Raw genomic sequence first — 15,593 nt, 5'->3', positions numbered from 1 at the left:
AGAAAAAGGGGCGGGCGGGGAAATACAAATTAAAATGTAAAAATCAACCAAAGGAAGAATGGAAGCCCCGAAGCCTGCCCCCCGCCCCGGGGTCCTGGGGCCTTCGGCGGTAGCGCCCTCTCCGCTCGCCCGCTGGAGCCGGGGCTGCGGCAGCGGCTCGGAGGGAGGGAGGGAGGAGAGAGGGGAGGCGGTGCAACCAGGCAGGGGAGGAGTGCGCGCAGGGAGGGGTGGGGGCGAGAGCTGTGTCTATTTCTGGCTTAGAGGGGGTGGTGTTTGCAGCCGAGATGCAGGGGCGGATGAGTTGGGGTACCCGGAGCGGGGTGGGCAGAGGTGACGGATGCATCGGTTTTTCTGCTGGCTTTGGGAGCAAAGGCAGTGGGCCCCCACAGAGCCTGGCGAGGGTGGGGAGGATCTGGGGCGGAGATGGGAGGGCACAGGTAGAAACACTGAGACAGCAGCTCCCACGAAGCCAGGGTGGGCTCCCGGGGCCTGGTCGGCTGCTGGGAGGGGTTGGGGAGGAGCATCCAGGTGGCATGTTCTCCAAACCTCCTGGTTTCCCCAGGAGGCTCCCGGCCCCACCTGGCTCAGCCTCTGAGGCACCAGGCTGCCCTCCCGAGGGGGCTTGGAACCGGGGCGTCGTGGGGGACTGGGGAGGGGTTGGCGCACTGAAGGAAAAGGGTAATTCTTGGGGTCAGGATTTGGGGCGCCCATTGTAATTGGCTGCGTGACCTTGTCAAAGTCACTGCACGGCCCCCCACCCTGGCTCTCCGCCTTTTCTCCCAGGGGCGGTGATGCAGGTCGAACCAGAGGAAGGACTCGGCAGAGGTGAAGTGCAGGGCCCACCCCAGGGGCTTCGGGCAAGGCCCAGCACGGGTTCCTTGCCTGCCAGAGCTAAAGAGAGGCTGCCCCTGGGCCTGGGGATGGGGTAGGGGCAGATGGGGGGGGTGGACAGAGGCAGCAGGTTGGCTGGGGCTGTCCCTCAGTAGGGGACACTGCCCACCCTTCTGTGGTCTCTCGTCAGGGCCGAGTTGCCCGAGCAGGGGGTCCTCAGGCAAGAAAGAGGCTGAGACACCTGAGGGTGTCTCTGAAGGCAGAGCTTGCTCCAGGAGGGGCAGCCCCAAGGCTAACACCCCTCCGGCCCTCCGCCAGCCAGCACGGGTCCTCAGGCTGTCTGCCCGCCCAGCCCAGGCCGCCCACTCTGGCTCCCTCTTCCCTTCACCCAGCACCTGAAGAGGCTGTGTGCCTGCGTGTCACGATTCACGGCCTCTCCTGGCACTGCGTTGCCCTCACACCAGGGCCCGTGTGCGTGCGTCTGTCTCCCCCCTGCCCCAGCCCTGGAGCTGTCCACAGGCGGGACGGGGTCTCCACACCTTGCACGGGTCTGTGCTGCAGCTGGGGGGTTGTATGGACTCGGAGGCCCGGCTGCTGGACACTAGAAGTGGACCTTGCCTGCCCCCGGCGCACCTCAGGATCCCGCCTTCAGTGACCCCAGGGCTGGGCCGAGAGGCCGCGACCCCTCCAGGTACAGGGACCCCAGCAGAGCAGCCCGCAGTGCTGGGCACACGGGGGTCTCCGGCAGAGGGGGATTTGGTAAGAAGCGCAGACCCGCTGGCCGGGCCTCAGGGACCCAGATCGTGTCCTCGGGGGTCAGTGTGTGGCCAGGCATGCGACCAGACAGATGAGGAAGACGCGGGGAAGGAAGAGCCCTGTCCCTGGGGCAAAGCGGCATCACACAGGCCCACACGTTCATCACAGGTGAGACACACGCAGGTGTGCGCGCACCGGGTGCCAGGACAAGAGCGAGCCTCGGGCACGCAGGGTGGGGGGAGTGGGGCTGGTCCCTGGGCTGCGGTGCGGTCACAGCCAGGGTCAGACGGAGAGCAGGGCAGGCGGCCGGTAGGCCGGCCCCGCACCGTCAGCACCTCCAGGGTTCAGAGGGAAAGAGCTGAGAGCAGGAGTTGGCTGAGAGGTCCTGTACCTGAGGGCGTGGGGTGGCGTGGCCCCGGGGCCTGGGTCCAGCCCTTCCGAAGCTCCCAGCAGAGCCAGGGTTTGTGACAGCAAAGGACAGGCCGTAGGATCTGGTTAAAGGGACTGAAGCGGCGCCATGCCAGACCTGACCTGGGCACAGCAGGGATGTCCCAAGGACGAGGCCAATCCTGAGACATCCTCTCTGGGCCACCACACCCTCCCCCTTCCATGAGGTCAAGGCCACTTGCAAACTCCTCCCCCTGGCCCCTGGCCACTCTCCAATGAGCCTGAGACATGCATGACCCAGTCACGAGGGAGGGTCCCCTTTCCTGAAAGGAGCCACTCCAGAGTCTGGGGGCGCGTGCTCTCCGACCCGCCGCGGTGGGGGTTCCTGTTCGTTTTCTGTGTGCGTGGCCTTTTCTGCACACGAATCCATCTCCCCTGCCAGACAAGGAGGCGTGAACCGGTGCCCTCCGGACGCAAGGCCTGGCCTACCCCTGCATCCCACCCGCGCATCCAGCTGTAGGCGGAGCCGGTGCTCTCTCTCTGGGGTCACCTCGGCACACCCCCCACCCTGTCTCTGGCACCCACAGTTGTAGGTCCTGTCACACTCATCCCTGGGACGGCACAAAACACAGTCCCACTTGTCACTCTGTTCACTGGCACCTCACGTCGCTGGACGCCTGGGGACGCGACCTTCCTCGCCCCCTGGTGACCTGACTCCCCCACCTCCTCTCCTTACCCTTCCTCTTGCTCCTGCATACCTGCTCTCCAGGAACAGCCCCCCAAGCCACAGTCCTTCCCTTCCCTCCAGGAAGCAGCCACTGAAACCCCGCCTCTTCGAGGCAAGCGGCACGGTCCCCTGCCTGCCAGGCCCTCCGAACCCACATGTGCTTCTGAACTCATGGCTGCCTGTCAGCGTATTCCGCAGAAACACCTGCCAGGCTGATTCATCGGTGAGCCCACTCATCGGTGAGCTCACTCAGCGGGGATCCCTTGAGAGTCAGTCCTCGCTCTGGCCCCCTTCCCCAGTCACCCTTTAAAGGGTCTTACTATGGCCATGTGGTGGCCGATCCCTTTACACTGGCCCCTTGGCGTGCTGGAACTGTCAGACACTCCCTAGGGCAACCTCTTTCTCACTCCTCCCACTTCCCCTGAGTTTCCCACCATGCCCTCCTGCAGAGGGAGGCTCTGCGGCTGTGGCGAGGGCCACTCCCAGGGCCGGTCCCTAAGGCCACTGTGTATGGCAGGTCTCCTGGAGTGAGTTCTAAGAGGAGGGGGCCTCCCCTGCCACCCCATGCCCAAACCCAGCTCTGAGCCCCTCCCGCTCCCAGACAGACAGGCTGCGAAGGGTCCCCCACAGAGAGAGGCTGCCTGGTCAAGAGGAGCCACGTGACAAGGGGCAGGGAGGGGGTGCTGGGTGGCCTACTGAGGGCACTAGGTCCTGCTGGGCTCCCAAAGGAAGGGGAGGGGAAAGAGGAGGCTTCAGAGTCATGCCAGTCCCCACCACCACCACCCCCCCGCTCCCCCAACTCTGCCCCTCCCCCCTGCTCCCCTTCCTGTGATGGGAGCCCTGCGTGGCTGGACCCCATGTGCTGAGCAACAACCTAAACCAGGATGAGGAATGAAGGCACAGGCTCAGAGCCAAGGAGAGACGCGGCGAGGTGGCCCTGTCTCACCCTGGGACTTCGTGGGGGAGGCCGGTCATCTGGTGGGAGGAGGGTCGGGGCTCTGCCCACTGGTTTGGGTGGGGTGGCTGGGGGTGGGGAGAGAGGAGGAGGAGGTGGGAGGAGGGCAGGGCTGCCCCACCCGGTTGACCTTGGGAGGTTGACCTTGCACGGTAACCTTGGAGCAGGCGGGGTCTGTGGGCGGGCCGTGGGCAGGTGGCTGGGGGAGACTTGGAGCTGGGTGGGGACGCTGGTGGCAGGGAGGACAGTCGGGCCCTGGCCGCATCTGCAGAACTGTGACTATTGTCAGATTCGCTGCCGGAGCCGAGGTGGCTGCGTGGGAGGGAGCGAGGCGTGGAGACTCTGCTGGGCGACTGTGTGTGTGTGTGTGTGGGGGGGGAGCTGGCTTTGCTGCTGGGTCCTCCGGACACCGCCCCTGACCCCACACCGTCCCCAAGGGCCCTCAGACACCTGCCGAGCACCTGCAGCCAACTCTCTTTGTTCACTGGTTGTGTTTCTGCCACTGGCTGGTCCGCTGAGGATGGGCTGTTCCTCCAACCCCCTCCCAGCTGTCTGCGCACAGTGGGGCTCTCAGGAACACAGTGCAGCCAGCGCACGGCGGTCTGTGCCACAGGCCTTCAGGGGAAGGACCCCTGCACACATTGAACCCCAGACCCCCTCCTCCCTCCATCTGGGGGAGGTCTGCTCTGCTCAGAGGTTGGGCAGAGTTCTGCCCCACCTCTGGGAGGCAGGGGCAGGTGTAGGCAAGGTGTCCTTGGGGTCCCCGGCACCAGGGGCCACCCCAGTTGGAACTCGGGCCCACCCTCCCTGCCACCTAGGGGAGAAAAGGGGCCGGTGGATGCAGTGTTCCACCACAGAGGCCGCTGCTCTCATCCAAGAAGCCGCTCACACCTCATCCAGGAAGCCCTCCCTGATGTATCCGCTAGCCTCTTCGCAGCCTAGCCACCACCTTTGCTTGGCACGGCGTTGGTCCCTGAGGACTCTGTGGGGCCTGGCTCTGTCCCTGGAGGCTCCCTGAGCCCAGGGTTGGAGACTTCTCTTCTGGGCCAGGAGCTGAGGTGTGTGGGCTCAGAGGAGACCAACTGCCTGCCTGTCCCGGGGAACGGGAGGCTTGGCAAACTGAGGCGGGAGTGGAGCCAGGACGGCTTCCGGAGGGTGGACGTGCTGAGAGATGCCCGCCAACAACCTACATCCCTGGGAGCTGGACCCATCCGCGCCCCCCACCCCCAGCCTCTACCCAGCAGACCCCCACCCGAGGGTGTGAAGCTGGAGCACAGAGACCAGGCCTGGAGTCTGAGGACAGTGGCCCCGCTGGAGGACCAGTCTCTCCGAGGCCGGGAGGGACATAACCCTTCTCTTCAGGGCCGGTGCTCTGGGCTGAGTGGCCCCCGAGGGAGAGGGCACGTGGCTGAGGGACTGCTCCCTCCAGCCGAGGAGGGACCCTCCTTCAGCAGCTGGCCCCTTGGCGGTGACCCAGGGTCCTGGGCTGGGAGGCCTGACTGAGGGCTGGGCTGGGTTGCGGCTCCTGTCCTGACCGCAGGCTGGTATAAGGGGTCTCTCTCCCCTAGCAGGAGCTCTGGGTGTCTCCCCCCTTTTCTTTTTTGGACGAGGCGCAGGACAGGGCTCCCTGACCTCCCACGGGGAGTGGGTCTCTGGCTTGGGCCCCTCCGCGCCTTCCAGGCACACCTTCCTTAGGTGGACCCGCTGGGAGCTGGTGTCAGGGCAGCAGCGGGCCTGCAAGGGGACCCTCCGGACAGGGTAGGGGAGTGAACTTCGACGTGGGCACAAGCCCGGCCCCTCCACATCCCTGCAGAGCCGGTCACTTTAAGGTCACCGCATCCCAGTGCCGAGCGGAAGCTCAGAGACAATCTCATGCAATGTTCTGCCTTAGAGCAGAGCTGACCTGGTTGTAATGAGCCTCAGCATGTCACTTTGAGTCAAGGAACCCCAAGCACCCGGCGCACAAAACCTCGAGGCCCCACCCCAAGGCAGCCTGGCCTGGCCAGCCGGTGGTGGTGGCAGCCCTGCAGGCTTCCGCGTGGATTTGGCGAGTCCATGAGGCCAACCATTAAATACGCGGTGTGTGTCGGGGAGACGTCATGCCGCCCCAGCTCTGAGGCAGCTCCATGGTGCCGAATGCAGAAAGGCACCTGCAAGAGCAAGAACCTCTGGCACCTGACCCTGAGCCAGCTGGGACAGACACCTGGCCCGCTTGCCACCTGGAGAAATGTGCCTGCCCCCCTCCCCCAACAGCGCGTGGCTGTCCTCACTTTCTCAGTCGGCACCTCTGTGCTTTCTGAGGTTTCGCAGGGTTTCCTCCAAGGCGTTGAACTGTATGTGCCGTGAGTCTGCAGCTCTGTGGGTTTTAATAGAATAATCACTGGCAATTACTGGGCATATAAAAACACCGTGCAAATGTGAAGAGCGCTCCCGGGCGGGCTGGGTGGGCGTTCAGCGTGGGGCAGGAACTTCCCGTCCCCACGGCCGGGTTGCGTCACCAGATGCTGAGCCCCCCTCCCTGCGCTTCCCGCTCCCACGGAATCCAGGGGCTCGGGCAGGAAGGACGCAGTGAGTGTGGGGGTCTCGCCCGCTCCCAGACGGTGCCAAGGGCCGCTCCTCCTCCCTGGCGGGGTCTTGGAAGTCCTCTGCCCACCTGACCAGACGCTTTACATCCCCGTGCCTGACTGTCCCTGGGCGCAGGCAGGAGGAACTCGAGAGCCGGGTGACCCAGCGTCCCTCTGCCCTCCCCGGTCCTGACCCTGACCCTGACGCTCATTGCCTCCAGCTCCCCGTGAGCCTGACTCCAGCCCAGGAGGTTTCTGAGGTCAGGTCCCCTGACCGTAGGACGGGGGGTCCCAATGTCTGCAATGTGGAGGGTTAAAGGTGCTGTCCGCTGCTGTCTTCCGATTCATCTGACCTCTGTCCCAGCTCCCAGAAGTCTACTTGGTCCCAGGCGGTGACTATGTGCATCGACCAGGTCCCCAGGCACCGGCGCACTGCCTCATGGGCACTGACCCGAGCAAGCCTGGAGGACACCAGGCTAACGCCATCAGCCCGGAGGGAGGCCTGTTTCCCAGTCCATTGTCTGCGCGTCCTCTCTGCCCCGATGGCTGGGACAGGCAGGCGCGGCTCTGCCCGGGAGTCCCCAGAGGGCAGGGGACGAGACAGTGTGAGCTCGGCAAGAACTCACACAGCTTTGGGAGGACAGAGCAGTGGTGACATCCCAGGCCTGCTGGGTCGGGGGGCTGTGGCTCATTGACCCAGTTCCTTCCCCCGCACTTGGCAGAGGTTGGGGGGACCAGGCTGTGCTGGGACAGTTAACAGGGTGACATGGTGAGTGCCGGCAGCAGATGGGGCCGGGGGGTGACGCTGGACAAGCGTGGCTTTCTGACAAGCCTGGACTGAAACCCTCGCGTGGCCCCCAGCTGTGTGTCCCCAGCACCTCTCTGAGCCCAGTCTCCTCGCTTGCCCCCGAACAACAGCGACATCTGCAAAGGGCTGTGCCAGGCGCTTAAGGAGGATGTGACTCCCTGCAGGTAGTAGGTGGTCAGTAAATGACAGTCGTCATCACCCCTGGGTCACGTGGAGCTTGGGGTGTCTCCATACAGGGTGACGTGTGGGCCTCGTCACAGCTGTGGCTTCCTGTATCCTTTGATGCCAAGTCCCTCGCAGCCCGGCAAGCGCGGACTTGGCCCGAGGCTCGCAGAAGAGCGCTGTGCTTGGGCGCCGCCCCAGGCCCACCAGAAGCCCCCCTTGCTGCTGGGACAGCTGCCAGAGCTTGCTCTACCTGGCCAAGGGCACGCCGGGGTCTCACGTTTCCTGAGAAGCAAGACTCTGTCCCCTCTCCCAAGGCCACGAGACTCGAAACACTCCACTGCAGCTTAGAGGTGGAGCCCACGCCACGTGGGTGAGGGAGCGAACCCAGCCTGGGGGCAGGCTCCACGCCACCCCCGCTCGGCACGTGGGGCCTCTGCTGTCCCCAGAGACATGCGTTCCGATGAGGCAAGTCCCCTCATTCATGTCCACTCAGCGCTCCTTCAGATGGGTCACAGCGTGGAACCAATTAAGGGCCTGTCCCGGGCGGCCTTTCCGAGTCGCCCTGCGTGCAGCCTCGCACGTGTGGGCACAGATGCACGGGCCTGGCCGCCGCCTGGGCTCCCAGATGAAGGTCTGACGGCGGCCTGGGCACTGCATCGCGCCACGTGCGCCTCCAGGAAGGTCAGCACACCTTCCCCGATGGTCTGCTGAGTGAGTGAATGAGTGAGTGAGGTTCACAGGGGACGGGGTATACGTGGGAGCCATCCTCGGCTCCGCTCTCGGCTGTGTTCCTGCGGCTCAACAGAGTACAGCCCCCTGCCCACTCCAAGCACGGGCAGGTCCCAGATCCCCCCTCCCACCCGTCATGGAGCCTCGGCGCATCCTTGGCCTGGACAGGTCACCGCAACGACCGCCGGTGCCAGAGCCCACTCGGCCCCGTGGACACCCCGCCCAGGAGCCCGGAGGAAGCCCACCTCCCAGCGCCCCGGCACTCTGCCCCTCACGGTCATGCGCGCTTNAACAGAGTACAGCCCCCTGCCCACTCCAAGCACGGGCAGGTCCCAGATCCCCCCTCCCACCCGTCATGGAGCCTCGGCGCATCCTTGGCCTGGACAGGTCACCGCAACGACCGCCGGTGCCAGAGCCCACTCGGCCCCGTGGACACCCCGCCCAGGAGCCCGGAGGAAGCCCACCGCCCAGCGCCCCGGCACTCTGCCCCTCAGGGTCATGCGCGCTTTCAGGTGGAGCTGGCGAGGGGTCTGCCCGCTGACGGGTCTGGGGGGGCTCCTGGGGTCGCCCCACGCATCGGATGTTCATCACGACCATGAGCCAGCTCAGCGGGGACCGCGGGCTGCAGCCATGTGGCTCCCATACGGAAGCCATTCCGCTAACGAAGCAGCGGATGTAAAAATAGAGACATAGTTTCCCAGTTACCACATTCTCATCGGATGGCTTCCCACTGCCAGTGAGGCTGGGCTTCCTTTTTGTCCCCGCGGTCATGCCCCAGTCCCCCCAGAGGCTCCTTCTTGTGGGAGGCGACCGGGTTGCTGTTTCAGGGCCGGGTCCCGCCCCCAGCCCTTCCTCCCCAAGGCCTGCGGGCACTCTGATCTGGGAGCTGCGGGGGCTGCACTGGAGACGGCGCAGGGGGCCCAGTCCCCAGGCCGAGTGGGCAGTCCCTCAGAGGACAGCGAAGTTAGGAATGACACCCCACCGGGTCCAAGGACACCTGTGTCCCCTGCCCTGCGTTGCCCCTGGAGCAGGGCGCTGAGCTGGAGCCGTGACTGTTGAGGATTTGTCAAAAGCAAGGTCATGCCTTCCCTTGGACAAGCGTCCCTTTTCCTGCCAAACTGGAGGACAGAGCTTCTCCCTGCGAGGGTGTCTCTCACCACCCCGGTGTGGATCCCACCTGTCCCCCAGGCATTTCTCTAAGGTTGCGGGAAGGCCGACACCCCAGCAACCTCCGCCCTTTCAGAACATCGCTCTTCCCTGCAAGTCTCGCCAAACGGTTCCTGAGGCCCAGTTACCAGCACGGCCGGCACCAGAGCACCAGATGCGACTCGGGATGCCCCAGGGCATGGCCGTTGAAGCTGGGCCGGGGCAGGAAGCTGCGGCCAGCAGGGGGCAGGAGGGCCCCTGGCTGCGGGCCTGGTGCCCACGCCCGCGCAGCAACCTGGGCTCTGCCTGCTGCCGGCTCTGCCCTCCCAGCGTGGGTCCCTGTCACCGCCCGGGCAGCTCCCACAGCCTGAGCTTTGGGTAAACGTGGCACCTGCCGGACACCCTCCCGGCCTGACCTTCAAGTGCTCCTGGACCGAAGGCCTGGCTCCAGGCTGAGTCGAGCTTGGCCAAAGCTCAGAGTGTGTCTAAGGCCGGCGCCCTGCAGTGAAGTACAGGCCCCCCGAGTGCAGGAGCACCTTGGGCTCCCACCCCAGGAGGGGGTCCCTCTCCCGGACCACTCACCCATGCAGGAGAAGCCATCCTCGGTCCCGCTGGGGGGCGTGGGGTAGCCATCCAAGGCCCAGCTGCCCTGGGGCAGAGGCCTGGGTTCAAGGTCTGTCTGCAACCTGTGGGAGAGAGAACTGTGGTCACTCGTGGCCTCAATGCCTCTCTATGGGGCTGAGGAAGCCCCCCAGGGCCTGGGCCTCCCTGACGGGCACAGGACCATGTGCGCACACCGGGAGGCAGCGAGATTCCTCCGGACACAGTCGGGTGGAGGAAGGGAGGCTCCCCCAAGGGCACAGACCCCCACAAACGTGCATGACCCATGCAGCATGGGGACCTGGGCTGTGTGTGGATGATAGCCACACACTTCACCCAGGGAAGAGCTCCCTCTGAGCCGAGGTCACTGACTGCAGGTGACAGCGGGGAGTGGGGAGACACCAGCCCCCAGGCTCCCCCTGCCCCGGCACCGTCCAGGCGGTGAGGCCAGGAGGAGGGAGGGGCAGGCTCAGCTCGGGCCACTCACGCCTCGGGCAGCCAGTTGGGGCAGCAGGGGGGCGGGCCTCCGGGCACAGTGAGCTCCGGGTCCAGCAGGCCGCTCCCAGGAACAAAGGCTGGGCGAGCGTTCATTACAGGCAATTACCCTGGGCTCCGGAGCCGTGCGGCTCTGGCTGGCTCCAGCTAAATGGGCCCTTTGGCAGCTGGGCGGGAGGGGTGGGGAGGGCTGTGCAGGCGGGAGGGGAAGCGAATCTGGTCCTGGGGTGGCAGGGCCTGGCCAGGGGGCCCCACTACCGGCAGGGCTCCCTCTCCAGTTTTTACTTCTGTGGCACCCAGACAGCCACACTGACATCAACTGGCCGGGTGACGCAGAGCGATCCCTTTCTGCCTTCGTGTGTCATCACAGGTGGGAGCCACGAGCCCCGAGGCCCAGACCCATCTGCGGGTCTGGAGCTGACCAGGGGGAGCGATGGGAGGGGACCTGGGCATCGGCAGTGGGGGAGGACCCGCTGGCCAACAGGCACAGGACGTGCCGGAAGGGAGCGTGAGCGTCTTGCTGGATGACGGTGTGTGTGCACAGAGTGGGCTCATCTGACCCGCAGCAGGGGCAACGGCCCATGTCAGAAACAGGACTCCCTTGCTGCCGTGGTTACTGCTGCCGTGGTTACAACGCCAGGGCCCGACTCAGGGCCCCGGCCGCTGACCCTCCACCTCCAGGGACACTGTGGAGGGTGGCTGACACCTCTCCACCTCCGTGGGCTCTGCACCGCCCCAGCCCTGGCCAGGCCCCGCGTCTCCCCCCCTTCCTGTGTGGACGGCGCCATGGGTGCAGGACTCGGGCCCAGGGGAGCCAGTGGCCCTGCAGGTCCTGAAGGATGGAGCTTTGTGGAGGCTGCGGTGCGGGGGTGGGGAGCAGGTTTCCACGAAAGCGGCAGGGCTGTGGCTCCCCGGGCGCAGATGGCACGTCCCCGGCTGTGAAACTGGCCCTTGGCAGGGCTGCCCTGATGCCAGTGCCAAGCCTCGAAGGTGAGCTGGGCGCCTGCCCACCTTCCTGCCCTGCCTTGGGGTGTCTGTGGTCCTAATCTCCCGTTGCCTGAACCAGGGCCCGAATCTAGGGCCTGAGAGGGGCCGGACCTGGGGGCAGAAGAGACCCCGACACGCTCGCACCTCTGTGTGATGTGGAAATGCACAGGGCCCACCGTCCGCAGGACCCACTCTGCGCAGGCTGCTCTGAAATGTTCGGAGGAGGAAGCCCTGTGCCCTGTGGCAAAGCCCAGACTCCTCCTATGGCAGCGGACCTGCCGGGTGGATGATGGAAAAACTGAAGCAATTTAATGCCTAGACGCTCCCTCCCAAAGACGGGATTCAAAATGCGGGACATCGTGTGGGGGAGGGCCATGGGGTGGCCAGGGAGGCATCCTGCCCCGCGCGGGAGGGTCCGCCATGTGTTTCTGCTTCCTTGAGACACTGTGTCAGTGGAGAGGGTCACCAGAAAGAGCAGGCTTCTCGGGGAAAGGGACCATGGGTGGGCTGCATAGCCGGAGAGATGCTTCGGGGGGTAGGGACCCCCAGGAGGACCGCCCACTGCTGCCCGAGGACACTGGCCGGTCATTTCTGAGCCTCTCTGGTTGGAAAGGGCTTCCCACCGAGCTCCCAGTCTGTCCCTGCTCACGGTGAGCCCCGCGCCGCCGACTCCGCTCCTCCGTGCTGCACCCGGCAGAGCCAGCCAGCTCCGTCTCAGAGAGTCACCAACAGCTGGCAGACCCTGGCGGGGCCGCTCTCTTCCGGAGCCGCCCGCTCGGCAACTTTCGTCATCCTGGCACTGCGACACTCTCACGGTCCCTCCTCACCCTGCCGGTCTCGCCCTGACGGTAGCTTTGTGCGTCCACGACCCTTTGCAATGTGGCGTCCACACGGGAACTCTCTAAAGGAGGCCTGGCCGCGTGGAGAACGCAACGGGACTGCTGGTGTCCTCGCCGCTGACCCCGGCACCAGCGACCGCGGCAGGCGAGGACCTTCTACTCTCCGGGGACTGTCCCGCTGTTGGCGTCTGGTGCGGAAGTTAACACTTCCTGTGGCCCCACCCCCACCCGCGGATGCTGGGCCGCCTGAGGCCCCGGGTTCAGGGCAGGAGCGGAGAGCTCTCGCACCCCGCACACCTGTGCGTTCGCACGTCCACGCAGGAAGAGACCCAGGGAGTCGGCCGAGTCCCGGAGGGGTTTCGTTTGCATGGAAGTGTTCCTGGACTGTGTAACACTCGGTAATTGACGTGCGGTTGACTGACGTGGTCCTTTTAGCACAGAGCTGTGTTTTTACTGGAAAAGCACAGCTGACTGAGGCGCCCGTTTTCTGCGCTCTCCACGCACTGTGTCTGTGCAGAGCTGGACGGGCCAGCTGGCTGACCGTGGGGCTTGGAGCAGCGGCCTGGCCACCGCCCCCTGCAGGGCGGGTGGCCCTCACGACCGTTTTGGAACCCCTACATACTCTCCTCGGAATGCCAGGCACAAAACCAGACATGCATACGGCAACACGCTAAGTGGAGAGAGAGAGAGAATGCATGACAGATTGATGGACAGACACACGCGTGAGGGACCCCCCACAGAGGGGCAGTTAAGATTTGGCTCGCAGCGACCAGAAGTCACAGGGCCCACGACAGTGCAGTCACTGACGTGTACCACACTGACGTGTACCACACCTGGTCCCAGGTGAGCTGGGCAAGACTGGGCCGACCTACCCACTCACCCACCCACCCAAGGAGCTGCTGAAGCCTCCACAGGATCCCAACACAGCCCTGGCTTGTGTGGCTCAGCGGATTGAGTGCAGGCCTGCCAATCAAAGGGTTGCAGGTTCGATTCCCAGTCAGGGCACAGGCCTGGGTTACAGGCCAGGTCCCCAGTAGGGGGCGCGTGAGAGGCAACCACACACTGATGTTTCTCTCCCTTTCTTTCTCCCTCCCTGCCCCTCTTTAAAAATAAATAAATAACATATTTTTAAAAAGACATCACTACAGGTCTCATCCTTCCCAGAGAGGAGACGGGGCATTTTGGGGTACTCTCGTCCTGCACCTCGGTTTGCTCGGAGCCTCAGCGTGGAGGAGCTTGTCTCAGTTCCTGTTTTATGTCTCCAGCCCCAAGATGGCACCCAGCCTGCCCTCTGTGGGTCCCCTACCTACCTTCTCCCCCACACAGGGGCCCCCAAGCCCCCCACCAGCAAGGGCCCTGCAGGTTGGGGCCCCGGGCCTGCTGCTCACTCACCTGTACTGGAAGGGGGCCACAGTGGCCGTGGCGGGCGGGCCCTGCGGATGGACGGAGGAGAAGCTGATGGGCCCCGGGGCCAGCACAGGGCGTCGGCTCTGTTCAGGGCTGCAGGCCGGGGAGGAGGCCCCCGAAGAACCGGGAACACCAGAGCTTTTGTAGTTTTTCCCTCTTTGACCTTTTCCTGGGCAGTTAGGAGGCTTTGGACCTTCAGGAGCCTCTGGCACTTGGGTTTCTTCGTGGGGACTCGTCCGGGCCGGACTCCTGCCCCTGGTCTGGCGGACTGGAATCCCTTCCCGGGCCGCCTTCTTCCGCCCCTTCGAGCCCTGGGTCTCCCCGGTTCTTCTGGGCCCTGCCCGGCTGGACGGGGCTGCTTTGGGGGGTGCCCTGGGACTGCCCCACGGGGGGCTGGAGAGGCCGTCGGCACCTTCAGCTGACTCCCTCACCGCCCCGGCAGGCTTCGGGGAGCCTCTGCCCCGGGAGGCCCTTGGGGAGGAGGCCTGCGGGGGGCCCGTGGCCTTGCCCAGCTTCGGGGAGGCTGCTCGCTGAGGGCTCAGGGCCAGGCCGGCCTGGCGTGGGCGCAGCTGGGGCGAGGCGCCCGGGGTGTGGGTCCGGGTCTGGGAGGCAGCGCGGGGCACCGGGATGGAAGAGCCGTAGTGCGGGCGGCTGGCAGAGCCCACGTTGGCCATCCTGCTCACGGTCAGCACAGCCGGCAGGGCAGGCTCGCGTCCTGGGAGAGAGGAGAGAGACGACCGTCGGGCGCTGTGCCCTGGCGGGAAACCACAGCACAGGGCTGACACCGGGCTCCTGGGGTCCCTGCCCGACTCGGGGGGCCTCTGTACCTGCTCCGAATGGTGCGGGGAGGGGGGCAGGCAGACACAGGTGACAGTGTTCCCTGGCTTCCAGAGTGCTGAACCAGCACGGTCAATTCCCTCCCCCAGCTCCGTTCCTGCCCACTGGTCAGGACGACCCTGCTGCTCACGGCCCCCCACCCCAATCTCTCTCCTGGGAGCCACACCCCCCACCCAGCTTCTGCCTGGGACCCCCCAGGAGCCCACTCGCCATTGTCCTCACTGTGTCCCCAGCTCCCCTGGCTCAGATCCCTGTCTGTCCCTACATCTAGGACGGGCCGGGTTTCCAGCCAGACAGTGCGGAGAACCAGCAGCTGCTTCTACCCCACTGGCTGATGGAGCAGGCGCAGTGGCGACTGTCACTCCCGGTCACTTTTTCAAAAGCCAGGTGGGAAGAGGCCTTTAAAACAGCCCCGTGCTGGGTCACTCAGCGGGCACCTCCTCCCCCTCCTCCCCAGGTGACAGTCCCCCTGTCCCAGGTGGAACCTGGAGAGGCAGAGCGCTCCCCACACTGGGAAGCTAGCACAGAGGGAAAGGCCATCTGGCCATTGCTCATGTCTTTGCACCCGTCTCAGGGGACCCAGCCCAGCCCTGCCCTGGACACGGTAACAACGTTTATCCTCATTGAGACATTGTTTCACATCCTTGCAACAATCTTGCAAGGCCGCGGTTGGCACCCTGGTTCCCTGGTTCCCGAGTTAGGAAAGCGCGGCTGAGGAGGTTGAGGGAGCTGCCTGGGGGAGCGGCGAGGAAGGTCCCCCGGGCCACATCCACCCGAGGTATTCCCAGACTCAGGACACACACCTGGCTTGGCACACAGCGAGGATGCATCGTGGACCGTCCTTGGGGTGACAAGGACAGAGCACCTTCCCTTTCACGTGTCTGCCCCCTGCCCTGGGTGCCCAGGCTGGAGGCTGAGCTGCATGGTGCCCCCCCAGCGCCTCCTGTGTGAGGGGGGATCAGAAGCCTGTGGCCCCCACAGTCCATGCTGGGCCTGAAAACACCACTCACTGCCCACCCTCGGGAGGGCAGAAAGTGCGGAGCCTCTGACACAGAAGAGCAGGGTTCAGGTCCCGGCTCTGCTACCTCTTACCACGTGGCTTTACACCAGTTACTGAGTTTTCCTGAGCCCGAGGTCCTCACCCACAATGGGCAGCCGTGGGGTTTTGTGGAGATTAAATAAGAGCATGAGGGTGAATACCTAGCACAGCATCCGGCACACAGTAGGGGCTGAGGAAACGGCCGCGTCCTGGCCGATGTGGCTCAGTTGGTTGGAGGGCTGTCCCGTAAGCCAGGGGTTGCGGGTTCAAACCCCAGTCAGGCCAACTGCCTAGGCTGCGGGTTGGACCCCTGGCCAGGGT

At 65.1% G+C, this 15,593-nt stretch overlaps 1 protein-coding gene across 5 annotated transcripts in view; it reads right to left on the bottom strand.

Moving 5' to 3' along the window:
• The window catches only part of NAV1 (neuron navigator 1), a 133,722-nt gene that overhangs the window by 87,160 nt on the left and 30,969 nt on the right, over positions 1-15,593 (bottom strand). For all 5 annotated transcript variants that reach the window (XM_037070563.1, XM_037070565.1, XM_037070567.1 and 2 more), the window contains exons 2-3: positions 13,382-14,111; positions 9,651-9,754 (exon numbers count right to left, since the gene is read on the bottom strand). In XM_037070563.1, the coding sequence (XP_036926458.1) occupies positions 9,651-9,754; positions 13,382-14,070 (793 nt within the window). In that variant the 5' untranslated portion in view covers positions 14,071-14,111. The remainder of the gene's footprint in view (positions 1-9,650; positions 9,755-13,381; positions 14,112-15,593) is intronic.

This window comes from Sturnira hondurensis, unplaced genomic scaffold, assembly GCF_014824575.4.
Source record: "Sturnira hondurensis isolate 20B ecotype Veracruz unplaced genomic scaffold, ASM1482457v3 Scaffold0018805, whole genome shotgun sequence".
Taxonomy (NCBI): Eukaryota; Metazoa; Chordata; class Mammalia; order Chiroptera; family Phyllostomidae; genus Sturnira; species Sturnira hondurensis.
The sequence above is the reverse complement of the archived record's forward strand: the minus strand, read 5'-3'. Positions and strand labels throughout refer to the sequence as shown.